The sequence below is a fragment of the Xiphophorus hellerii genome, chromosome 4 (genome assembly GCF_003331165.1).
Source record: "Xiphophorus hellerii strain 12219 chromosome 4, Xiphophorus_hellerii-4.1, whole genome shotgun sequence".
Classification (NCBI taxonomy): domain Eukaryota; kingdom Metazoa; phylum Chordata; class Actinopteri; order Cyprinodontiformes; family Poeciliidae; genus Xiphophorus; species Xiphophorus hellerii.
The window spans coordinates 12,013,564-12,040,420 of record NC_045675.1 but is presented as its reverse complement, the minus strand read 5'-3'; the positions used below and the strand labels follow the sequence as shown (position 1 = coordinate 12,040,420).

Below are 26,857 nucleotides of genomic sequence, written 5' to 3'. Positions count from 1 at the left end.
TGTTAGCGCATCATAGCTATGCTTTCTACTGCTACAATAAAGAAACATAGAAGTTTAAATATAGCTTAGCTTTAAATGTTGTGATCATTTGTGATCTTTTTAGTGATTTTACTGGAAGCAGAAGTTTAATCTCAAAAACAGTCTTCCTTTGTTGATGTGAGCCTTATATTTTCTGAGTTTCTTAATTTTAGATTTTGTTGTTGCATATTTAATAACTTCAGCAATAACTCTCTGCCATCAACAACATTAGTTATGGAAAACAGTTTATCTTTAAAATATTTACATACAGTATATGCAAATACAGAACAACAAACTGGTATTTTTAAACAGTAGAAGAAATGAATTAAAACTCTGGAAAGAAAGCTGGAAATAGTTTATGCCTCTATTATCTTTATGTTGCTTTGATTTACAACAGCAACATTTTTGAACTTTGATTTTAGTTACAGATGGATAATAATCTATCTGATAATCAGAGGGTTGGTGCTTTAATAAAAACCAAAACTCAATAAAATTCCCCAAAGAGAAACAAATGTAGAAAACTAAACCAGCAGCAACAAAAGAAGATGCAAAATAAAAAATATGGCATGTGTACACAGCATATATATTTATATGTGGCATGGACTGAACAAAGTATGTACAGATATTTTTGTTAAATGCATAGAAACTCCAAGATCAGAGGGTGTAAATAAATAAGAAGCTTAATTAGGGTGTTTTCGCTTTGAGTTTAAAATAAATAAACTTTCATTCATGACAGGTGGACTGGACTACTTTGAAAAAAAAAAAGAATAAAGGGCATCATGTTAAATCCCCCAAACAATTGACACAACAGAGTCATTAAAATCTTCTTGTTGCCTAAGTTATATCAAGTCATGGCTTTTTATCACAGGTCTTCTCCATATAAATATCAATGGCTCTATCTAATATAAAAAGCCATACAGACCAAAATTACACTCGACAGAAAATACAGCTAAAACTACATAAATACATACAATGTATAAAAGATACATCCAGATTTTTCCTCAGTGACATTACCGCAGACTAAATCCCTTTCTGTTGAAGTATTTTTATATGGTAAATGCCAGAAATAAGTTTTTTTTAAATTACTTCAGAGTCAGAAGTTGACATGAATGCCACTTCAAAAAACACAAGTTTTGTTGTTCTTAAGGCACTTTGTAACTAATTTGTTTATATATCTGAGGTTAATGTTAATTTGTAAGACCATTTTTATCCAATCTCCAATTCCAAAACAGATGTGTTGAGATATTTCGTCAATATTTTCTTCTTATGTTATTTCCTCATGATGCCATCTATTTTGTCTATTTTATCATCCCTGTTGTAGGCTTGTACAGCTCTGGAAAAACTTAAGAGCCCACTGCAGTGAGCCTCGTTGAAAACCTCCTGGTTTTTCCAGCAAATATTGATTTCTGAACTATTCCTGAGTTAAAACATTAGTATTGTTGTTTCTAAATTAATATAAACTTGTTCTCTTTGTATTATTGGAGGACTGAAAGCTCTGCATCTTTTTAGTTATTTTCACCATTTCTCATTTTTTGCAAATAAAATTTTTGTTTGGAATTTCACAGTCAGTAGTTTATAGAATAAAAGAACAATGTTCATTTTACTCAAACATATACCTATAAAAACTAAAACCAAAGAAACTGGTCATTTTAAGTGGTCTATTAATTTTTTCCATAACTGTACCTTTCATAATATATCATGACCATCTCTGGGACACAAAACCTCCAACAGTAAGATTCTTACAGTGTTAATACCGCCAATTAGAAATGGTATCAAAGGATAAACCAGATGACTTGTGGAGCATTATAATTCTGTTCCTGAGTGTTTTAACCAATTTCTTTTGAATTTCCCCCACAATCTTACACAATGAAGTGGTATGTTTGAGGTGCTGCATTAATGCATCAACAGGCTGGTTTGTAATTAACAGAAATTAATCAGAAACGTCCTGAACTATTTAAAGGCATAGTATAGTGTATGTAAACTTCTGACTTTAGAGAAAGTAGTAAAGGTTCTCTAAGCTGTTCTGTCTCCCATTGTTCTGGCATTTTCTAATAGAAATTCTTATTGATAACCCTAACTGGTTATCAATAAGGAAATTTGGTTTAATTTAGGGAAAAGGTTGTCTTTTTATACAGTGTATGTAAAAATCAGATTTCAACTGCATTTCTTTTGGTAAATTTTATAAAAACAGACAAATCAAGCAAAGCTTTCAAAGAATGAAACTCATAATGTGACGTTTTTGTGAAAACACGATGTGCAGCAAAGGTAAACTGTGGAGTTATTGGATAACAGCGGTGATTCCTGTGATGGAGAAGAGATACATACAGATGACATTTCTGTAGGGGGAAACAGGCTCTTTCATCTATTTATATTTTTTTTTACAAACATTTAGATCATAAACATCTCAAGCACCATAGATAATAATATTAACAAATCTTTAGCGTTTCTATCCATTCAATGTAAATGGAACCAGGCAGAGAGCTATGACTTTTAAGAAGTTTTCATCATAAGTGTAGTTTATTCTTATTTATTTAAGTGTTTCAACACAATGTAATCTTACTTTAATTAATTGCTTTACTGAAAAGTTTATAATTCAATTTCAATACCATACTCTATAGTTTTATATCTTTTTCCTCGTCACAGTTCCTTTTAAATATTTCTTTGTCGTCACACATAGCTTCTACATGGTCCCATTGTTCCCAAATAAAAAAAGAAACCTTATTAGAAAACACACACATTTACAAATCATTCAGTTTCTTTTAGAGTAGAGCAGAACAACACGGATACAAATAACGGCCAGTCACTCAGCAGCCAGTCAGTCAATGGATGCACTTAAAAGTGGATCAGAGATGGATCTTTTCACCTCCACTCCTGTGTGACTCCGACACGACTTTCTTTTGTGAACATGAAAAAGCATCACATCTGTACCAGGGGACCTGAGCCGCAGGAATCCTCCTGAGTCCTGCTGATCGAAACCCAGACGTGCATCATTTGAGAGAGAGGTTCAGGCAGAGACTGCTCCATAAATTAGATTTTTTTTTTTTCCTCTGCGCTCTTACACTCTGAATCTGAAATTCCCACGTCTCGTATCAGATTTTGCTTCGGTCATGTACAGCTCTGGAAAAACTTTTTACTGAACTCCATTGAAAACCTCCTGGTTATTCTACCAAACGTTGATTTCTGAATTCTTCCTGAGTTAAAACATTAGTATTGTTGTTTCTAAATGAATATAAACTTGTTTTCTTTGCATTATTGGAGGTCTGAAAGCTCTGCATCTTTTTTGTAATTTTCACCATTTCTCATTTTACTCAAACATATGCCTATAAAAAGTAAAATCAGAGAAACTGATCATTTTAAGTTTACTCTTAATTTTTTCCAGAGTTGTAGTTTCTCTCATTAACAATCCAATGGCAATATACAAACATTTTAAAAAGAATCGAACTGGGAAACACCGACCCACAGAAAAACATCACACTGGGAAATTGCAAAATGAAAATTTCCGAGGACATCAATTTTTTTCTACACTAGCACCATACCAACGGCATGTACACAAAAAAATCAGAAAGAATTGGTCTTGGTGGTGTTAGAAATGTTCTCAAGGCACTTATCTTAATCATTTCCTCTCGTCTTTCTCTCAGGGATACAATTCAGCATCTTTCTGTCATTAAACCTCATTTACAGGTTCAGTAATGTACCTGTAAATTACATTCATCATAAGTGTAGTTTATTTTTATTTATAAAAAATGAAAATAAACTACAGGTGTGATTTCTTTTCTTCCACCTTTTCTTTGTTGTTTTTTTTTTTTGAAAAGTGGCATTTTTGTTGTCTGGTTTTCTTTTTCTCGGTACATTCTTAACTCGGTCTGTGTGGCGTTAGATATTTTGTTCAGTAATTTGCCGTACTACAATCTCCTTCTCTTCTTTGAGTATTTCACTCAAACACCAAAAGCTTGACGTTTGCTAGTTTTCACTGTAGATCTTTCCATTCGTTCATCTGATCTGTCCTTCTGTCCATCCAGGGGAGATGCATGAATAACTGGTCGCTCCGTCCTTACGCTCCTCATTCCAAGTTTCCTGTTGTCCACTGTTAGGATAATGTTTTCTCATTGTGGTCTCTCTGGCCGTCTCTCATCCATCTACCGGTGTCTTGAGGACACATCAAAGCAGGTAATCATCATGAGATGGGCTTTGCAGAAGTTAACTCTGGTTTCCAGTTTGTCGGTCACCGTTTCCAGTGCCTCCAAATACTCCACTGAGTCCATGTCGTAGGGCTGCTGCAGTTCGACTGGAAAGAGAAGGAAGGAAAAATTATGTTTTTTTTATGTTGGCAGATTTGGTTATTTGAATCCCCAGTAGCCATTTACAGTATGTAACAATGGCTACTTTTCATGTCAAATAATACTTATGGCAATCAATATAATATTAGTGGTGATTCATAAATGTTACAATTATAATCATTTACATAATACAATAAATAAGTAGGGAGCTTATAATAACCATTTGTTACATTTAAAACGGATGAAGAAAGTGAGTTCTGGTTCTTTTTGTTGCATGGTGGAAGAGGAAAACTACATTTTAAAGCCTTGTATTGTGTGATTGTGTAAAGTTTGGCTAAATAAAAGTTGATTATTCAAAGCATTAGATACTATAATCATTCTAAAAATAAAAAAAGCATAAAAGGGGAATTTCAACCGTATTTCTTAACCAAAGGCCAGCCTAATGCTTTGTGCATCCTAAAAGTATTTGGGTATATAGAACAATTTGCAAGACAAGCCGCCCTATCTTGGACTGTTTGTAGTTTAGTTAGGTATTTATAATGTAAACATCTTATTGTAACATTTTCTCATTTTTCTGTCCATTATCTGCAAATGCAAAAGTATGACTTAACAAATCTACCAAAATATTAATATTTTCCTCCATCTAAGGCAGGCATGTCAAACTAGTTTTGATGTCAGACCACATCGAGATCACAAATGTAAACAAAGAGCCAGTTGTGGCAAAATGTATTGATAAAACTATCCATTAAAGTGTTAAAATATAAATAAATATGTATTTCTGCATTAGATTAACACTTCTTAAAGTTAAACAACTTTTCACATTAATGTAATTTGACAGCATGCAGATAAAAACCGCTTTGATTTGATTGGTAAAATAACATTTAAGCACACAACTGTTTTCTTTAAGGCTCTAAATAAGTGTTTTTCTAGAGTCTAGAGGGCCACATAAAAAGCTATGGCGGGCCGGATTTGGCTCGCGGGCCTTCAGTTTGACACATGTGACCTAAGTTAACAGCTTTTCATGTGACTGAAACCTTTATTTAATGTATTATTCCAACATAAAGTAGGAAACTTGAGCCTAAACCATGAAATCCCAAAATAAAACTGTTGTTTTCTACAGTAAACTGAAAATATTAACAGACATTATGTTGATAGAAAATTACTAATGAAGGTTCAGTAACAAAAGCTACCAGAGCTGCTTCTCTTTACCAGAAATATTCTCTATTTCTAAAGTGTTGGTTTTTTTTGCAGAGGGTGTGTAAAGAAAATGAAGGAAGCAGTCTAGACTAAAATATGGTTAAACTATAAAGTTGAATACTAAATGAGGCTAACAAATGTGCTTGATAAATGATTGGATTAATACATTCATTGCTGACAAATGAGCTCTTAAAAGCGTCCTCTAACCAGCTGCCGAAGTCTTATCTCCTCTCACACACATCATGTTCCCTGATGTGCTACACTTACACTCAGCTGTCCATTTGTGTGGCTCCAGCATCAAGTGCTGTTTGGTTTGCTCCAGCTCTTTCTTCAGACACTGGTACTTGGCTCTGACTTCACTGATTCGCTGCTGGCGGTGCTCCAACACACGCAGTCTGGCACTGACAAACACACCCTCCTGACACACACAAACAGAGAAAGTGCCAGCAGAGTGAAAGGATTTTATTTACCTTTACATTTCCAGAGGAGCAACTTGCAAAGCACTTTCAGCAGGACCGTGTTTAACATTCACACGGCTGCACACGTTCACCCCTCATCGATTCCCAGTTGGACCACAGTTGGGTATGTGGGACACAGAGCCGCTTCGCTGGACCAGTTGGGGGTTAAGTGGCTTTCTTAAGGCCGCTGCAGGGAAAATCTATCTTTCATGCTATTTTCTTCCTCCTTCTTTTCCAAAGCTCAACTCTTTCCCCCTTGAATAGACAGAGACTTAACAATGGAAACCCAAAAGGCTGCACTGTGCATATTTTTGCAATAATTTCCCAAGTTGCAGTCTGTTCCTCAAATTCCTCTTACATCAGGAAGACTCCACATTGCTTATGGTGTGTTGTGAATACTTTATATTGTAAAAAGTAATTTCTTCTTTATATCTCAGTGTTTTTCCTCTCTTCCAATTATCCTTTCACTGCAAAAACACAAAATATGACCAAGTGTTTTTGGCTTATTTTTTAGAGCAAATGTTTTTGTACACTTGAAATAACCATTTTACCTGATATAGGAGCTTGTTTTAAGTCAACAGTTCCTCAATATTGATTAAAAAATATTAAGGAATAAATTTTATATAATTATTTCACTTATAGAAAGATTAAATAATCTGTCAGTAGAACCAGAACTGTTTCTAAAAACAGCACAAGTGTCTAAAAAAATAAATAAACACACAACAGTTTTTTGGCATTAAGTTCATATTTTTTGGTGTCCTCCTGATTATTAACTCACTTTGCTGTAACCTAGCAACCTAGCAACCCAAATGGAGCTGCGGCATGTTTGGCCAGCTGGTTTTACTGCTGTATGCTCTGTAATGCTCTGTAAAATGGCTGCATTCTTGTTGTTTGTGCAGAAGGCTCCACTTTTGCTTTTCAAAGGGTTTGCCGTTGGCCAGTAGCAGCTGTTTTGGATTTAAAGTTATACCCCAAAACAGCTCAAAATATGCAGAACTGAGCAAAATGAAGTCTCATTATCGCAGAATAATTTTGTGTGGAAAACATTAATAAACATGTTTATTAAAGTTTAACCTAATAAACATGTTTGAGGAAGCACGCAACCTGTTTAAGGAAGCAAAATATGTCACCTTTAAGCTCTCTGTACCATCTTCTCAAATCTACAGCGAACCCTACCTTGCTCCCTCCTTTTTCCCTTCTCTTCTGCAGTCGCTCTACATCGTCGATCTCGTACACTTTGATCTCAATGGTTTCTGTGGATGCAGCTACACCGCGGTGGTTTGAGGACCCAGGAGGCCCCAGTGGGCCGTCCACCCAGCATGCTCCTGGACTGGAGGAAGAGGACGAAGAGGAGGTGATGGCTTGTTTGGAGGAGCGCTGAGAAGGTGATGAAGACGAGGAGTCCAGGGTCAGAGCTGGGATCAGACGTCGCCGCTGGAGGCCTGAAAGAAGAGAAAGTAGTGAGTATTTACAGAAAAACAATTTGATCCAACAAATATTTGTTTATTATACATTTACAGAGAGTCAAAAACTTAAATACGTAATGGTAACACTTTATTTGACGGGTTGTGAATAAGACTGTCATGACACCGTCATAAACATGACATAACACCTGTCATGAACATGAGTAAGTCTTCATGAATATTTATGACTATTGTCATAACGTGCCATTCGGTAAGTCATGACACTTTTAGTACAAAGTTGACATTATACAAAATGTCTTCGTTATGAAAACTTGACATTAACCAAGAAATCATGATCTGACATAAATTTGTTATAAAAGTATTACTGATTAAACTTTAAAAATTATGTAGCTTTATGTTATTAAAGCTAAAGTTTAATTCTATTTGTTTCCCTAATGCCATGTGTTTTGTAATTTTGACAAATTAAAATTAAAATATTTAACAATATTTTAAATGTGAAGTTGATCAAAATTTGTTTATTTATTATTTGAATGTATTATGTTTAGTCAACAAGTTGTTTCTCCAGATATTTATTGGTGCTTTAAGGTCTGTTACACTGCTCTTGGCAGTTGGTGGTTACCATAGCAACCAGTAACTGACGGCTCCTCCCCCTTTTTTTCTGTGGCTGTTTGTACCTAGTGGTACGTATCAGGATCAGCTCTGTTTTCTTTACAAATATTATATTTTAACATATATTTTAGACAAATTTAATAATGTACAGTGTTTCAAGAGTAATTGTTCTATGTTTTATAAATACAATATTTTAAACTTCATCATTATTAATGTTGCCCATTTTAGCTATGTTTAATTTTACAAATGCGAACTGCTCATTGGGAGCTATTGCTCTGTAGTTTTAGGGTTATTTATTATAATTTATTTAATGTATAGGGCAGTGGTTCCCAAAGTGTGGGGCGCGCCCCCTAGGGGGTCGCATTGCCATTGCAGGGTGGGAGGGGGCCCGGGAAGCGGTATGAATGAATGAAGAAAAAAAAAAACAGTTACACAAAAGTGTTTCACTGTAAAGATGGTTTGAAATGTGTCTTGTTGCAACCTGAAGTGTGGAGTCTGAAAACAAAATAGGTGTATAGGTTTATGTCTGGTTGAACGATGTGTGTGCCCAGTTGATTTTCTTTTCTTTTTTGGGGGGGGATTTTGTTGTAATCCATAGGGGGGCCCAGAATTGGGAGAAAATCTTTGGGAATCACTGGTATAGGGACAGAAGCTGCTGGACTGATTTTAACCACCAACTTGATTTCCTCTTTTCTTAGAATAAATATAGTGAATCTGAGTGTGTCTGTCCTGAAGACGACCTACTGGACCTGAGGCGAACATAGAAGGGTTTCTCTGATAGAGAAATTGAGGAGCGAAGGTGTCAGTCAAATATGGAGCAATAATTAGTCTGTATTTTGAGCTGTAGTCTAAATACTATAATCACAGACTTTCCACAGAAAGCCTAAGAAAAGAAAGGAGAGATAAAACGTTGAGAAAGAGGAAAGCAGTGATTTTAATATGATTTTCAAGCTGGCTTTAGTCTCAGTTCAGCGTAAAGGTCAAGCAGAGACGTTTGTATTTCATTAGGATGCATTACGGAGGGTCAAGAAAACTGATAAAAAAAGGAATCCAATCAAATGGCAATCAGGCACTAAGAGAGATTGAGCTGGTGGTGGAATGAAGATGTCTTTTATCGTTTTACACAAAATTCACTTTTCCTCCATCAAGGCAGTCCTTTTTGCGACAGCCTGAAAGCACATTGGCTCTTTGTGCAACAGAATCTGTCGGGGTTAAAGCAAAATAAATCCAGATTTTATGCTGAATATTCGGAAGGTGAGACCGTTCACACTGGGAATGAAAGGCTAATTCCAGTTTAAATCAATAATCAGTCTCGCAGCAGACAAGGCTGCCTCTTTCCAATCTGATTTCATGCACACAGCCACCCTAATGCTGAAGCAGAAGAGAGTCATTTGGCAGGTACATTAGCAAGCTCTTTGTGTTAGATTCTGGTGAATATATATTCATTACTACACCGCCACGTTCCCTTTTACCATTTCACAGATGGCTGGTCAGGGTCACCTTTCCTACCTGGCTCCTCCTTCAGACACAGCTTTCTGCTCTTTTTGCTTGTCTGTTCACTTTTTTTTTGCCTGTTTTTTTTTTTTTTGCAATGGATTTCTGTCATCATTATTAGTTTTTCTCATCTTCTTTGACATCCTTTGACTTTTTAGTGTGATTTGCAAGCTGAAATTGGCTGGAAAAAAATATTTTTTTCAGCTTATCTTCAGCATTATAATTTCATTTGGCAGTGAGTTTGTGGTAATTTCTTGTCTTCTATTCAGTTTCTAATTATATCTTAATGGAAATTACCCATACAGGCAGCTCCCTTAATACCATAGGGTGGATGAAGGGTCACGAGATACTGATGAAACAAAACTGCTCTGAATTCATTATTAACCAAAGTAATCTGACTACATTGGGAGTTTTTTTGTGATGGTGATGCTTTAGAGGTGACCTTGAACAGGTTAGGATAAGTCTATTGTCTATACAAAACATGTTTATTATATCTATTTACAGAAAATCATTCTTGGATGATAAGATTTTCATCTGGTCAGCTCAGAATGAGCTGTTTTAGGGCATCTTGTCATTTTAAATCCAAATAAGCTGCTGCTGGCCATGACCCCCAACTCAACATTTACACTCACACGTGAAAATGGCTGCAAATAGATGCGTACTTATACAACCATACATCTTTGAAAAACAAAAGTAAAGCCTTCTGCATAATTAACTAAGATGCAGCAACCGGTTTCTGGATGGTAAGTCAACAACAAAACTCTTCTCTTTTCCAGCAGCCATTGTACAGCGCATACTGTACTAAACCCAGCTGACCAAATGTGCTGGAAATGGCTTATTTTACAAACATCCAAAAACAGTAACTTATTACCCTAAAAACAGCTGGGTGGTTCTCTTTAAGCATGTGGGATGTTTTTAGAAGCAGATCAGGCCAAAATGGAAGTATAAAATGTACAAAATGTGAATTTTGGATAAAGATCCCTTTTAATAAATGTGTGAAACTGTAACCTGAGTTGCTCCTGCTCTTCTTGCTGCTCTTGGAGCTCCGTCGGGAGGAGGTGGTGGCTGAGCTGTGCTCACTGAGTGAGTCTGGAGCCGAGGAAGTGCTTCCTGTGTTCTCACTACTGTCTCTTAGCATGCTCTCGTAGCCACTGCTGCCTCCGCTGTGGTAAAACAGGGCAGTTTTCCCCATTGCTGGGGGCAGCTCTCCACTCAGTACACTGCTGTTGGAGTCAAAGAAACAATCCCGTTACGATAAAAAACAATACATTTTTGGAAAATCAAGCCTTGACTTGTCACTTTACCTGTTGTCACTTGCATGGCCGCTGCTGCAGCGGTGTGGTTTCCTCGGGGCTGTGATCTTGCTGTAAGGAGAGGGGAGTGTTTGCACCACTGCTGCCCTCTCCTCTCCCAGGTTATCGCCACATGCGCCACCTCCACTGAGGAAACCAAGTCCAGAAGCAAGATACAAAATAAAACATGAATAGATTAGTAATTGAAATATTTGTTTTGTTTATAGCAAGATGGAAAAGAGTGTGACAGCAGCTTCAACAAAAATGAAATAAAAACAAATTCACCTTGCTGCTGCTGCAGGTCCTTTTTCCTCGGTTCGATCTGTGCTTCCTCCCTGGACGTGGCCCCTGGAGCGGGAATCCTGCACTTCCCTGGAGGAGCTCTGAGATTCTGCTATTGACAGCCCGCAGAGGCAGTTTGGCTGTTAGACTTCCCCCTCGACTGCGGCTCAAGGACTGGGTTCGACCAAGATCCAGGGGCAGATCCTTGCTGCTGCTGAACTGGGGCCTGGACTGAATTCTAGGGGTTATTCAGTTAAAGAAAAGCAACATCACATCATCAGCTCAATGGGTCACATGTGAGGTGGTAGAGATGTTGTGTTCCTTTCTATTTTGGGGTCCATTCACACCAGCCCTTTGTATTTTTAATTCTAGTTTGTTAGCCCAGAAACTCGTTTGGGAGGTTTACATGCACAATTGGACTAACTCTAGTCCACATAAAAACCTTGGTCTCGGTTCGGTTGAAGTGAAATCTGGCACAGTATGAATGCATATGTGAACACCAAGCAAACCGGAAGCCACTCCAAAAGCAGGTAGTAAACTATGGTGCAGGGCATTCTGGGTAAATATGACCAAACAAACCTAGTCTAGATAGATTAATGCCTTGTGGTCTTTTTGTTACCAAAAACAACAGAGAAATCCTACAACCGCTAAACAACTACTGTTGTATCCTTCAGTAGTTCTTGGTGTAGCGCCCCCACAGGCAAGGAGGGAAACAAGCTTCTCCAAAGACTTTGGTTTGTTTGACACAGTGCAGCGTGAAAGAAAACTATACCAGCAGAAAATGTAACAAATGTTGCAATTTTGGTCCCCAAACGAGCCGAGCCAACTGGACTATCAGGTGTGAAAACACCTTTAGAGGCAGTTCCTTACCTTTCCGTTTGGGGGGAGGCTGGAGCTGCGGCTGCTAGTCTGGGTTAATGACTTGGTGGAGAAGCTCAGAGTCTTGGTGCTGGATGCAGAGAGACTCCTAGATTTGGGACTGCTGGTCATAAGCAATTTACTGACTGCTGAAATTTTTGACTGGCCACTGCCCTTGGCTGGTGACTGTGGAGCACTGCTTGGACTACTGCTTCCACTGAAACTGGGACTGCTGGGGTTCCCAGTGGGCGATGATACTGAGCCGGTCCGGGTGATGCTGCGACCAGTGCGAGGCATGGTGGAGTCCCCTCTGATTCCTCCTGCCCCCCTAAGGCTCTCACCTCTCTCCAGGGAAAAGCAGTCATAGTGGTGGGAGCCACTGTGCGAACCGTGGACTCTGCCAAGGGAGTTTGTTCGGTTGGCCAGTTGTTCTAACTTGGCACTGAAGAGTCTGCTACTATCGATGCTGGAACCACGCTGTCTGGTGATCCCTGAATTGTCTGTAGAACTGCTTAGTGATGACACTCCATGAGTGGGTTGGGGGAGAGGACTGGCTGCCCTGTTTCTCTGGTCAAGGCTGGACTTTCGTACTGGTGGAAGAGGTGGGATTCCTCCCTTCTTGTGGGAGAACAATCCCTGTTTTCCTTTGGATCCTAAGCGTTCAAGTGTGGCGCGGGGACTGCAGGGTGTTGAATTGGTGACTCCAAGGTTGCGGTACTCTGCTCCACTTTCTAAGCCATCATGGTGGTTGAGTCGGTGCCAACCGCGGGGAAGACTCGCTGTGCGGTGGATATTTGGGCTGCAGATACCAGTCAAACATTCGCCTTGGACAGCAACAGTGATCATCTCGCAACCATCCACAACTCTCTTGAACGAGTCTGGAGAGGAAACCACTTCACCGCCTGATCCAGAGCTACTGTGATCCCCACCTAAGGAGAGAGTCCACATGAAAATAAATAGATAAAGAAATAATACAAACTAAATATATTTTGCTTGAGGACAATATCTGCTTGTTTCTTACCGTCCTTACAAAAGTCCCTTCCATGGCTCTTTAAAGGCTCTACTTCCCTTTTTTCTGGCTTAACTTCACAGATAAGTTCTCTAGGCTTTCCTTCCTCCATTCCACGTTTCAACCAAGGGTCTTCAAAGTTTATTTCACTGGAGATGGAGGCTAAAAATTCAGCTTTAGCTTTCCCTGTGTCTTTCATTAAGGTCGTCTTTATTGGGGAAGAGAGGATTGTGGGCTCATGTATAATCATGGGTTTGACAACCATGCAAGGGTGAACACTTATTGTAGTCTTGAAAGGGGAAACATTTCCAGGCCCAGGCAGAATCTGAATGTTAGTTTTCGCCATAGATGGTGGCAGTTTTCTCTGCCTGTCTCTGTTTGGAGTACCTTTATCCAACGCCTTCTCTGATAGAACTAGCTCTCCTTCCAGACTGCCTCTTCTTGAGCTTCCACATCCATCCAAAACCTCAACTTCAAAGCTTTGGCTGGCTTCAGAATCAGCCAGTGCCTCCCCTTGCTGTCTGTGAGACTGGCTGAAGCTGTGCAGAGACTGATCTGCTTCGCTGCACGTGCTGAGATCGCTCATCCAAGAGGACATGGGTGATCCGGAGTTTGATATTCCTGAGGCTAAAGTTTCACCAGTCCGCAACTTTGCCATTGCCACCTGCAACAGTGTAGCAACACAGTCAGGCATCCAGAAATTCATGCTTTAGTTTACTACAGTGTCTTTCAATAGTATTCACATCTATTAGGCTTTTGTTACAGAGCAACTACAAACAACTTCTTTGTATTTTATTGGAAGTTTATTATTCTGACAAAGTGATTTTGAAATGGAAGGAAATATAAGTTTTACACAACTAGACTGGAATTGTTGCTCATTCTTCTTTCCAAGGTAAGTCTGGTACAAGACTTTTAGATGAAGTCTTATTTCAACAATTGCTTTCTTCTTGCCACTGCTCTCTAAAACACTGAGTTGTGAAGTAAACAGTAAACATCTGACCTTTGCAGCTCCTCCAGAGTTACTATGGATCTCTTGGCTGCTTTTCTGATTAAAGTTATCTTTGCCCTGTGTCAGTTTTGGTAGCTTGCAGTTTTGCCACATTGTTTCCATGTTCAGATGATGGATTGAAATGCTCTCTATAAGATGTTGAAATTATTGTTTTAGAAGCTGGTTCACGTCTCCTCAAGTAATTTCTGGAACCAATTGGCTACAGTCATTAGTAAAAAATTAGAATACCATATACAGTTGTGGTCAAAAGTTTACATACACTTGTAAAAAACATAATGTCATGGCTGTCTTGAGTTTCCAATAAGTTCTACAACTCTTATTTTTCTGTGATAGAGTGATCGGAACACATACCTGTTTGTCACAAAAAACAGTCATAAAGTTTGGTTCTTTCATAAATTTATTATGGGTCTGCTGAAAATGTCACCAAATCTGCTGGGTCAAAAATATACATACAGCAACATTAGTATTTGGTTGCATGTCCCTTGGCCATTTTCACGGCAACTAGGCGCTTTTGGTAGCCATCCACAAGCTCCTGGCAAGCTTCAGGTCGAATGTTTGACCACTCTTCTTGACAGAATTGGTGCAGTTCAGCTAAATGTGATGGTTTTCTTGCATGAACCTGTTTCTTTAGCACTGTCCACATGTTCTCAATGGGGTTTAAGTCAGGACTTTGGGAAGGCCATTCTAAAACCTTAATTCTAGCCTGGTCTAGCCATTCCTTTACCACTTTTGATGTGTGTTTTGGGTCATTGTCCTGTTGGAACACCCAACTGCGCCCAAGACCCAACCTTTCGGGCTGATGGTTTTAAGTTTTCCTGCAGAATTTGGAGGTAATCCTCCTTCTTCATTATCCCATTTACTTTCTGCAAAGAACCAGCCCCAGAGCATAATACTACCACCACCATGCTTGACAGTAGGCATGGTGTTCCTGGGATTAAAGGCCTCACCTTTTCTCCTCCAAACATATTGCTGGGTGTTGTGGCCAAACAGCTCAATTTTTGTTTCGTCTGACCACAGAACTTTCCTCCAGAAGGTTTTATCTTTGTCCATGTGATCAGCAGCAAACTTCAGCCGAGTCTTAAGGTGCCTTTTCTGTAGCAAGGGCTTCTTTCTTGCACGGCAGCCTCTCAGTCCATGGCGATGTAAAACACACTTGACTGTGGAGACTGACACCTGTGTTCCATCAGCTTCCAAATCCTTGCAGACCTGCTTTTTGGTGATTCTTGGTTGACTCTTGACCATCCTGACCAATCTCCTCTTGGCAGCATGTGATAGCTTGTGTTTTCTTCCTGATCATGGCAGTGACACAACTGTTCCATGCACTTTATACTTGCGAATAATTGTCTGCACAGTTGCTCTTGGGACCTGTAGCTGCTTTGAAATGGCTCCAAGTGACTTCCCTGACTTGTTCAAGTCAATAATTCGCTTTTTCAGATCCACACTGAGTTCCTTTGACTTTCCCATTGTAGCTTTTGTGGCTGAGTCTAATCACTGGGTCAAATGAGCCCTATTTAAATGGGCTCATGAGAAGTCAACAGCTGTAGTCAATCAGAATCACTTACAAGAAGTGAAGAGGCCATGACATGAAGCTAATTTGATTGACACAACTCTCTACATCACCAAAATTGATAATTTATGTTGCTGTATGTATATTTTTGACCCAGCAGATTTGGTGACATTTTCAGCAGACCCATAATAAATTTATGAAAGAACCAAACTTTATGACTGTTGTTTGTGACAAACAGGTATGTGTTCCGATCACTCTATCACAGAAAAATAAGAGTTGTAGAACTTATTGGAAACTCAAGACAGCCATGACATTATGTTTTTTACAAGTGTATGTAAACTTTTGACCACAACTGTATCTATTGTCTTTGACTTCAGTATTATGCACTACCTTGTGTTGGTATATCCTGAAAAATGCTAATGATGTACACTTTAGTTTGTTGTTTGTAATGTGACCAAATGCTTTAAAAGTTGAATATTTTTGCAAAGCACTGTAAATCTGCTTCAGTACTCGCCAAAATAAAAAGCCAAACAGTTCCACCAACCTCTGCCATTGCCACCACATCCTTAACGCCTGTGTTTGCTGCAATTTCTGAAGACAGGTGGTAACTTTCCATTGTTCCATCTAAAGCAGGGTCACTGCTAATGCCGATGGGTTGAGGTTCTAAAGCGAAGGCAGCTTCAGAGCCACAGTCGCTGTTAAAGCTGATGATGCTCACTGGACGACAGACCAAGCTCTGCTCTTCAACAAGAGCTGTAGCAACAATGTCCTCTTCATCTCTGCAGGCCGTGGTGTAAACTACATCATCTTCCCCAGGGAGAAGAGTCCCACTTCCTCCTATAGATGCTGCTGCAGCTAAGGTTTTGGAAAGAAGAGAAAAGCTTATTGTTTCAAGCATATTCATCAGTCACTTGTGTCTAATGTTCATGAGGTATATATCATTACTGTCTTTGTGTGTGTCCAAAGGTATCGGTGGGACGTCGTCATCGCAGAGTGTCTCAGCTGAGCCCAAGCTGGCAGAGAGGGATGCGGTTGGCTCTCGGACTTGTGGGCTCATCCCTGCAGGAGAAGTTCTGGACAGCAGCGACTCTGTGGAAGAGCGGCCACTGTCTGCAGCCAAACTGTCTGCAGAGTCACAGGGGCACAGTTAACATTGAAATTAAATATGTTTTCCAAGTTCAGAAAGCATGCATCGACGTATTTGGGAAATTCGTTACATGGTGCATTTATCTGTTATAAGCTACTATTCAGAGATGGGTAGAGTGCCCAAAAATCAAGTAGGAGTAGCACAACATGTTTTTATTTAGGCAAAAATAAAAGTAGCTGTCTAAGAAATTACTAAAGAGTAAGAAAATGTCTGTGCCTCTATTAGATTCTGCATAGTCATTTTACAAAATTGCTACATCTCAGTCTAAACACCATTACATTGCTTTCCTCTTCTGTATTTTTCTTTTTTCTACTTTGAAGTGGGTCAGGAAGAGATATTGATGTGTTGCTTTTGCTTATTTTTATGTTTTGTTCTGTAAAGTTATCCTTAAAATAAAGTACTGTAAAAAGAGGAAGAAAGTATTTGGTAAAAAGGCTATAAAAACTGGTCAAAACATAAATTATTGAATATTTTAAAATTCCATCATCAGACGGTCCTAAATATAAAGTTATGTGAAAATGTTGGTATTTTAAGGCCCAAAATGAAAATTATTATTATAAATAACATAACTACAAAATAATGTCAGTCAAATTACGTTTTTCTTAATCAATTTCTTTCATTATAAAACTTTAACAGAAACTGCGGGTGTGTGTCTGTGTTTGGTGAAAAATAATACCTGTAATATATATTTTGTAAACCCTGTTTTACTTTTATTTCACCTTCTGGTTGTCATCCTTGTTTTTGTCAGCAGGTGGTGCTGCTGTTACAGAGAGGTCTAAAATTACCGGAAGTTGAAAAAATCTCTCGTTTACGTCCTCTCACATTCTTACGGGTAAAACGGAAGAGAAAGACATTTTTGAGTCGAGACCTGTCGGAAAAGGCGACTTTATGGCCACATGAATGAAGAATCCAGATTTTCGGTAATTAATGTCTAAATTGACGTCATGTTTTTCTGTTTGTCCTCTTTTAGAGGCGCCACTGCCGTTTATTGTACTGTTGTATTTAAATTTTCTGTGAAGCCGCGTTGCTACATTTCGAGTGCTAATAGTGCTGTTACTGCGCCATTTTGTTGAAACCGTTCCTAGTTAGGAGCTTTATGCTAGTACAGTATTTTTCGGACCATTCACGTAACAAAAGACTATTTTCGCTCCATATCTTGAACTTTTATTTTTGCAACTCAGAGAAAATTGTTCTTTTTGAGAATAAAGAAACCCTTTTATTTGAAGTTCTGTAAGCTCTATTAATCCCGGCTTCTTATGTAAAACAATAATAATAATACTAATAATTACTGTCAGAGGTCAAAGCCTCAGTGGCCTGGCCGTCCTGAGCCAGGCTGTGTGAGGACGGTGGGGGTGTTGATGGCATTACACCCTTCTGAGTGTACACCTTACATCGCTGTGATGGGGAAGATGGAGGCCTAGGAGGGGAAACGACAATAAAAAACAAATTTTCTATATTATAAGCTGTTATTAAAGCACAGGAATTGATTATCAAATTATTGTTCCAGTGTAATTCATGCCTCACCTGTAGTCTGAGGTTTTTGTCAGGCTTGCGATGCCCAAGCGCGGCGACCCAAGAGGACGAGCCTTCCCCTCAATATTTCCGACCGCATTCAGATTCTCACGGCTTCAAAAGGAGACAGCTGACGTCAAATATTCCCCCAAGAACAGCAGAAACATCTAAATGTCAGAGTTGAGACAGCATACAGATGCCAGCGGTCCTCACCTGTCATGTAACTGAGAGTTCTTGGCTTTGTGTAAGGGATTGGAGGTGATGATGCTGCTGCTTCCAGTTATGCTCCTGGAACTGGTAACCAGGGGGCATCCAGTGGCCTGAGCTAAACTGTGGATCATTGTTTGGGCGAGCTCTGCCTCCTCCACCACCTCCTTGATCTCTTGAAGCTGCTGGTCATTGCTTCTCCTCCTAGAGGCTGCTGGAAGTGGAGCAGGTAAATTAATATTTCAGTAAAATCTTCATCTCCTAGTTGACAACTGGTGTGAGACTCAAACAGCAAGTTCCTCAGTTTCTGACTTTTCAACATGTTAGTATTTAAAGTTGTATCAATATAATTTTAAAGTACAAAACATATGGTGTAACAAAAAGTTAATCCAACACATAAAAATTGGTAACATTTTATGTCAATAATTGGCTTAGAAGGCTCAAAAATGGCAGCCATTCTGGAAATCATGGGGCTAAATATGAACAACAGCCTGAGGGGTGAGCATGCTAATTTTTATGCTTGTATCTACAATTGAAATATTTTTACAGTAACAAGCTGCACTATAAGGACAAAGAGAACTATTGTTTTATTGTTTGTTTTTTTACATGTTGCTTGTTGCAATAAGATGTTGGGAAGAGATATTAACTTAAATCTCAGGCAGTACATTGGTTAAATTACCTATTTTGGCCTCGGCATCCAGCCCATCTGCAGAGCCTGGAGCAGACGAGGAAGGACACGACTCCTGCTTGGCACTTGTATTGCTTGCGGGAATTTCTTCAAAGGGAAATTTTGCCACCTGGAGAAATGAAAAGAATAACTGCTTTAATATCAACCTGATTCTTTTCCTATGATTTAGCTTTCAACATAAAAACAATAGAACTGAAGCTTATATTGAAAAAAATGGGCACACAGCATAGAACAATTTAAATCAAATATTTTTTGGTTGGAATGATTTATAGTTTAGGATAATCTTCACGGTCTTTTCCAGTGTGCTTTTTTGGATTTTTTATGACTGGATGCATCGGTCACCTCCTCACTGCCGTCAATGCAGTCCAGTCTCTCCTGCAGCTCAGCGAAGGTGTTGCATTTGAGACATTCGGCTCCTTCCTCTGGAACTGGAGCCAATGGTTGACCAACCAGTGACTGGGAGGGCTGCGGTGGCACTGGGCCACTGGTCTGCTCGTCTGTCTGAGCCTGAAAGTAAGAAAGGAAACCATTAAGTTATAAATAATCAAATTCTTCTTTGAATTGTTTTTTAATGGTTTCAGATAATTAATACACTGTAACTCTGTTCATACAGTTGAAATGAGATATTTGTCTGTAAATGGCACAAATAACAAATCACGTTTTAGGTCACTTAGGATTACCACGATTATTTCTATTTGGTAAATGCCAGAACAGTGAAAAGGTTTGTAAAATTTCTTCAAAATGAGGTTACTGAGGTCAGGCCAACTCCAAAGCAATGACTTGGTTGTAATTAAGCCACTTTGTAACTAATTTGGTGGCTTTATCTGGAACTTTAACGTCTGTAAGTTTCAGTATGTTAAAAAAACAACAAAAACAAACCAACCTCTGGCTGATACTTAATGTTTTTATTGCTTTATATGCATTATGTATTTGTATATGTAGTAAAACATTATGTTGTATTATTTTAAATCACTATCATTTCACTTTTTATTAGCTTTTAGATGTACTGTTTAAAAAGTGCTGCAAATTTGCACTAATCTATAAGCTGCTGCTGTTTTATTAAGTTTGTTAATTTACATGCAAATTTATTGAAATGTTGCCTTGATGATCTTTCTTTATGATATGATCTTTTTTTGTGAAGTGTGAAGGCCTTCCTATTGTTTAAATTTTAGTTCCATCAGACTTTAGGACATGTCTCCAAAAATTAAAGTATACAGTGCTTTGGAAATTGGAATCTGAAGTTTCTTTTGGAGTGACGGATTCTTGCTAGCTGATTGTTGGTGCATAATTCTTACCAGCTTTAGCTGGCCTATGCTTTTTGCTTTTATTTGCACATCTTGCATCAAAATACATTAATTTCCAGGACACAATCCGTCAACTTGTACCTAAGGAGCAATAAGACGTGGAAGTCTGTAATAGCTTCCCGTCTCATTTTCTCCCCCATGTCTCTCAAGGAGGAAGTAGTTTTGAGGTGTTGCCTCCATTTTACACTGCATATTGTGAATAAACCAGTCAAAAGCTTACATCAATCATAGTGTATGTCAACTTATAACTTTTGAGTTACATTGAATCACAGTGTAATATTTTTTCCATAAATATCTTTTTTATTCTGACATTTAGCAACTATAAAGAAGTTTGCCAATCCTGACTGAACTAAAGCAGGAAGATTTTCATCTGATTATGTGAATTATGTTTTTACCTTACATTTAGGTTACATTTGGCTTCAGGTGGATTGACCCTTGACCCCTGACCTTGTTCTGGACTCCAGCTGGTGGACCTTGCCCCGGTATTTGATGCTGCTCAGGTGTTTTTCCTCGGAGCAAAGCTGGGACAATCGGGACGAACTCCGGCGGCCCCTTCGTTGTCCGTCAGCTCTCTGTCCGACACCGCCGCTCCGTTTGGGCCCACGTAGATCACAGTGTCGCAGGACTGCTCGCTGCTGGAGTACTCGTCCGGGTCGCTGGATAACCTCAGCAGTGGAAGTTCGGAGTCGGCGTCGCCGCGGTGATGGAAAGGTCGCAGGTGGGTTGGACGGCGCATACGACCCTCCTCACAGGAACTTTCTCCTCCAGAGGAACTAGACGTATACTGCTGCAAAAAGACAGTGATGAAGATAATTCAAATGTTTTACTTTTTTTCCCCCTCTTTTAATTAATAACCGACATACAGTTTCTTGTTTCATAGTAATTTTTAAAAGGAATCATTTCAAAATTCAAAACTACAACAGGTTTGTGTAAAAGTAGTCTCATCTTTTAAATTGTTGCATGATTTTCTTGCAGGGAAACTAACCCATTATGGTCAAAGTTGCCATTTAGAGTAATTTATTAATTTAAACTAAGTTGTGACATTTTTCATGTTTATTGGCTCAGTAATAAACTAAGCATGAAAGAAGGTATTGAAATAAGCCAAATATTTAGATTTTTGTAGAAAAGGGGTCTGTAGATCATCGTAGATCCAAAACATAAGAAGGGTCAGATATATGATCTGGTTGTTTTCTTAGAACAAAACGTTTCTGAGTAAAAGCGATACTATTTACTGTGAATGAGAAATAAGTGTTGTACCTAACATTTGTTTTTGTTTTAATTAGGCTTTTTTCATGAAAATGCCGCCTTTAAAGGGACATTATGACAATGCTGCATATATCAAGAACAATTTAAAAAGAAATTTGACTTCACATCAAACTTCAACATCAGGCGGCTTGAAATTGGTGATAAAAATAACGTTTGCACCAGGCAACAGTTAACACGCCTGTCAGTACAATAAACAGCAGACAACCTGTCAAGCTAAATAGCTAATATTGGCTAATATTAACTTGTAAGGCTCCATCTGACCCGTTTCTCTCTCGCAGTGTAATCTGAACACATTTTATAGTTGTTGTCTAGCTACAAAAAGTTATAACAATATGCAGTATTATTTTAACAGCAATAATATTTTTAAATCCGACCAATTAGCTTTTTTAAAGTTATTTTAAAAGTCTAAACTGAGAGGAACTAAAATCAAATTCCTTCTTGGTGAATAAAGCTGTCTCATTTAGCTTATGTAAAACAGAATAGTGATGTTATTACTGCTGGTAAAATAATGTTCCATACAATAATAATAAAAATATATAAATTGAGCTTAATAAAATACATTTAAGCTGTTAAATCAATTAGCTCATACTGTATTTAGAAAATAAATAATGCAATCAATAAATTAGTCAATATATAATGCCTCATCATAAATATTAAAGACCAGAATTTAAATGTTATTTAAGATTGTGTTACAATATTTCACATCTGAAATGTTATTTGTAATGCTATTCTTTTAACCTTTTCTAGATTTTTTAGTATTTCTGAAAAAATCTGATCATAAAAGAGAAACAATGTAATAAACCACATCTGTTTTAACTCTGTGAATACACTTTATCTTTCTGAAATAACTATTTTAGCCGCCCTGCAGGGATTTCTAAGAATAAAACATGCAGCCAGTATTACAGTAACAGTTCAGGAGAGTGCGCCGTTAGTTACAAATACTTTATTTTCCTGGCTGCGCCGTAGCCAGATATTAACACACCGTGTTGAATTTGCGGTTTAATTTTAGTCAGAAGAAAAACATCAAACTCACCACAGTTACTTTAGTTTTCTTCTTTTTCATGCGGAGGACGCGTGAAGCAATCTGGATGGTGGAGAGGGTTTCGGAGAAATCTCTCGGCGAGGCGGAGATGTGAGCAATCATGGTGGTCCTGCAGTTCATGTTGCCTAGCGACTCCCTTAGCAACATGGTCAGCTTGCTGTCCCTGGTTACACGTATAGATGAGACGTGAGCAGAGAAGACAGGTTTGAAATGCATACATGTGTACAACGTGACTGAGTGGGTTTTCAAATAATCCTTGTTTATCTGACAGATTGAAGTAATTACAGCTCCTTGAATAAGTATTCACTCCTCTTGGACTTTTCAGAATCTCAAGTTTCCGATTTATTTGTGTGTCAGTGTGTAAAGGGTGTAGTGTAGTTTGATCTGTTTGACTAGGAAAGGGGCATTTATGCACCAAAAAATCGTCAAGCAAAATAAATTTAGACTTTCCAGGAAATATTTTTTATAACTAAAGACCTGAAAAGTGTACAACATGCACTGCTGATTCAATATCTTGTAAAACCACCTTAAAACACATTTACACCTTCAGTTACAGCTCTGACTAATGAACCTGCTATTATTAGTAGAGATGCACACTATTGGGTTTTTGGTCAATATCTGATATGCCTATATACTAAAACTCATTTGGCCAATAACCGATACCAATAACGATATTTTTTTTCCGATACCTACTTATTAAAACTATATGGTTTTCTCTACTGTGGAATTAAAATACTGCATTATCTTTGTCAATTTAACCTGCCAGCAAATGATAAAAAGGAGGCTGAAGATGATGCAACACTTTCAACTTGCATTATGTTTAATATCAAATTTATTCATGACAGTCTGCTCTCTCTAAGACAAAGACACTCAAACAGTGCAGATCTGATATTGTGCTGTGTTGTCACTGGTTTGTCATAAGACCAATGCCTTTTATATCCGAGTTATTTTGACGGAATGACCGATGTCCGATATTAACGCTAATATCGGTCGATGCCAATATCATGCCGATAATTGTGCATCCCTAATTATTATTGTAGCTCTGATTATATTTGGGGTCTGTTGCTGAAAGGTGAATCTGCACCGTAGTGTCAAGTCATCTGCAGGTTTTCCCATCTATTTCCTGCTCCTGCTTAAGAAAAGCATCCCACAGCATGATGTTGCCATAATGTGCAGAGTTAATTTTCTTCCATACTATTAATTATACTTATTGACTTACATTTGTACTGTCTTCACATTCAGCAATTTGTGTTTGTAACAAAAGGAATGTAAACATTTCAAGGAGTGTGAATACTTTTGCGAGGCACTGTGCTTTTCACAAATTTAAATATTTGTTGAAAATATATTTTAAAAAACAAGCTAATTTATTGCAAAAATAAAAGAAAGGCTGTTGGGAAGCTCTCTTTAGATATTATACAGTCTAATATTAGAGTCTTCTGAGAGGTTTACATTAACAGATGGTGGGAAGTAAAGCTAGGCTGTGTGTTTTAGAGAAGACTTTCTCCTGGGTGGGCTGCTGTAATCATTTATATCTCAGATCTGTGTGTGCAGCAGCAGGTTGACAGAGAACAGCTCCTCTGTGTCCCGTTAACTCATGCTGTTGTCCTTTTTTTTTAAATAAAAAAAACACAGCTTGCAGTCATGTGTACACGCACACACACACCCAAATTATGCACACACTCCTACCCTGACGACCTCTTTTTCATCACTGCTCTCTTCCTCTCCTCTTCTGCCTTGGGCTTCAACAAACCCTCCTCTCTCTCCTTAAATCTCCCTCTATCTCCATCGCTCCCTGAGATTAATGTAGGTAAACTCATGACTCATGAAGTATTCATTTGGATATTAATTCAAGTGCTGAACTTGTTGGATTAGATCGCAGCGCTCAGTTTCTGCTAAATCTATAACTAGATCTTCTCTAGGAAAGAAAATTATGATCTTCGTGGTTGAACGATCAACAATCAATCTAGGATTTTAAATCCCAGAGCATCATGTTTTGCATAAGGTTAAAATCAAGATCAATCCATCTATTGTCTGTATGCTTATCCATGCGGGGTCACAGGAAGGTTGCTTCTCTCTAAATTGCCCTGAGCACTGAGGCCAATTAACCTAAGAAGTGTGTTTTTGGGACAGTAACGAAGAAGCCAAAGTATGAGGAAAGAACCCACGCATGGCGCTCAGCGAAAACACGCAGACGCATCCCCGCGTAGGATCCACACTGTAAAACATTTCATTTAGTTGTCTACTGGCTTCTGCTCTTTAAGTCAAATAAATTTACAAGTTTCACATTTTGAACCTAAATATGAGTTTGTGAAAGATAAACTTACAGTAGTAGGTTGTGTTAACTTTTATATTAAGAGTTAATAAACTAGAGTTTTTAGATTAGCACTTAAAAAACTGAGAGAAGAAAAAGACAGGAGTGGGAACAATTTCCCAGAATGCTTAGCGGCTTGTTTTGTATCCTGAGATGGAAGTGTGTTACGTTGATCTGACTCTTGTGTTACTAAAGTAAATGTTTATTTTAATGCTTGAGGGTAATGTCCTGTTCACACTAAATGTTTCTAAAAAAAGATGCATAGCTTTCAGACCTCAGATAATGCAAAGAAAACAAGTTCATGTTCATTTAGAAACAACAATACTAATGTTTTAACTCAGGAAGAGTTCAGAAATCAATATTTGGTTGAATAACCAGGAGGTTTTCAATGGGGTTCGATGCAGTGGGCCCTTTTCCCAGAGTTTTATTTAGACATTTTTCCCATGTTGTAAATTTAAAAATGTATTAGTGGAGTACTAATACTCCACTAATCAGTATTTAAAAAAAAAAAAAATCAGTATTTATGAATCATTGACTTCAAACAAGCTCTTATATCTTACTGAAAAGTTAATTTTTAAGTTAAAACACTCGAAATGAGACAATACAAAAATATTTGCACTAGAAACTTGACAAGAAAAATACTTTGTAAGATTTTATGTTTTTGCTTGAATCAATATCAAAACGCATCAAATAATGTTTATCTGATTTCCACTCAAAAGTTTAACAGTACATTTCTATTTTTCATGCTTGTAATTCACATATATAGTCTGTGATTACTTCTAAAATGTGATGAATAATTTTTGACTTCTTGTTCTCTTTCCTCCATCTTTAGCCAGCTCTGCCATCAGCAAGTTATTTTCAGCCAGAAAACCGTTACTCTGTGCATGTGTGATTCTTTTTCGGCCTCTCCATGAAAACCCTTAGAGAGAGCAGAGTGTGAAAATCGATACTCTGAGCAGCAGGTCTGGAACCCATGGCTTTGCCAAAAAAATATCTGAAATCATGTTTTTTGCTACTATGACGCTCGTTTTGAACTTCTGCAAATCCCCTCGGCCATTTCTTCATGCCCAAGCGCCTCGAGTTTCTGCCATGTGCTTGCATGATCGCACAAAGCTACGAGCAGCAATGAGCAGCCATGCAAATCACAACAAATACATGAGCATGTTGAGGTAGAGTGCCTGATCATACACTGTAAAACATTTGAGTGGCTGTAGCGGTCTCTGACGATCGTTAATGTAGCATTTTTTAGCTTTTACTTAAGAAATGCTCTTAAGTTTTTTTATAAAAGAAAGAAAAGAAAAATGTTTTTAGCCTGTGTCGTTGAATGACTTATGTTGAATGACATTTCTTGTCTTTTGAGTAAAGATATTATAAGTCAGTAAAGCTACTATACTGTAAAACATTTGAAGGTGATTTAAATTGAAAATGTAAAGTCCACCTGCTGCCTTGAAAATGCAACTTTAGTCAACAAGAAAACTGTTTTGGTTTTTACTCAGAAACTAAAGTTCATTAAGTTGATTTAACAAGAGACAAGTTGTCTGAACATTGTTTTATAAGTTCATCAATCTTGAATTGTGAGTTTTAACTTAATGCTGCAATTTAAACTAAATAATTATTTCACAACATGCGAAATAAAAACTGCCCTCACCTAGTTAAAGAGCCACATTCTCTATTATTTTACTCACAATATAAAGTTTAAATACCTATTTGACTTTAGAATAATTTAAATTCTTGTTTCAAACTGCACGAACAAAATTTCTGATCTGATAATTAATTTTATTAAACATTATAATGAATTCAGTTCAGAAACATTTAGTAAATCAACATTTAGTATGATTTAGTATGAAACATTTAGTATGTTTCATACTAAAGTGACAGTTTGTCTAAACTGTCACTTTTATGTTCATAAATGTTTGATTGTTGTCATTAAGTGTCATTCTGTAAAT

General features: G+C 37.9%; 1 protein-coding gene across 1 annotated transcript in view; it reads right to left on the bottom strand.

The window, feature by feature from the left end:
* Positions 1-3,394: 3,394 nt before the first annotated feature.
* The window catches only part of kif26ba (kinesin family member 26Ba), a 107,024-nt gene continuing 83,561 nt past the window's right edge, over positions 3,395-26,857 (bottom strand). Inside the window, 20 exon segments of the mRNA XM_032560925.1 lie at positions 3,395-4,303; positions 5,760-5,910; positions 7,127-7,392; positions 10,486-10,700; positions 10,782-10,916; positions 11,055-11,128; positions 11,130-11,231; positions 11,233-11,289; positions 11,922-12,838; positions 12,931-13,582; positions 15,979-16,289; positions 16,380-16,559; positions 17,871-17,998; positions 18,106-18,207; positions 18,307-18,514; positions 18,980-19,097; positions 19,331-19,495; positions 20,740-20,844; positions 20,846-21,079; positions 22,592-22,763. Coding sequence (XP_032416816.1) covers positions 4,155-4,303; positions 5,760-5,910; positions 7,127-7,392; positions 10,486-10,700; positions 10,782-10,916; positions 11,055-11,128; positions 11,130-11,231; positions 11,233-11,289; positions 11,922-12,838; positions 12,931-13,582; positions 15,979-16,289; positions 16,380-16,559; positions 17,871-17,998; positions 18,106-18,207; positions 18,307-18,514; positions 18,980-19,097; positions 19,331-19,495; positions 20,740-20,844; positions 20,846-21,079; positions 22,592-22,763 — 4,441 coding nt within the window. The 3' untranslated portion in view covers positions 3,395-4,154.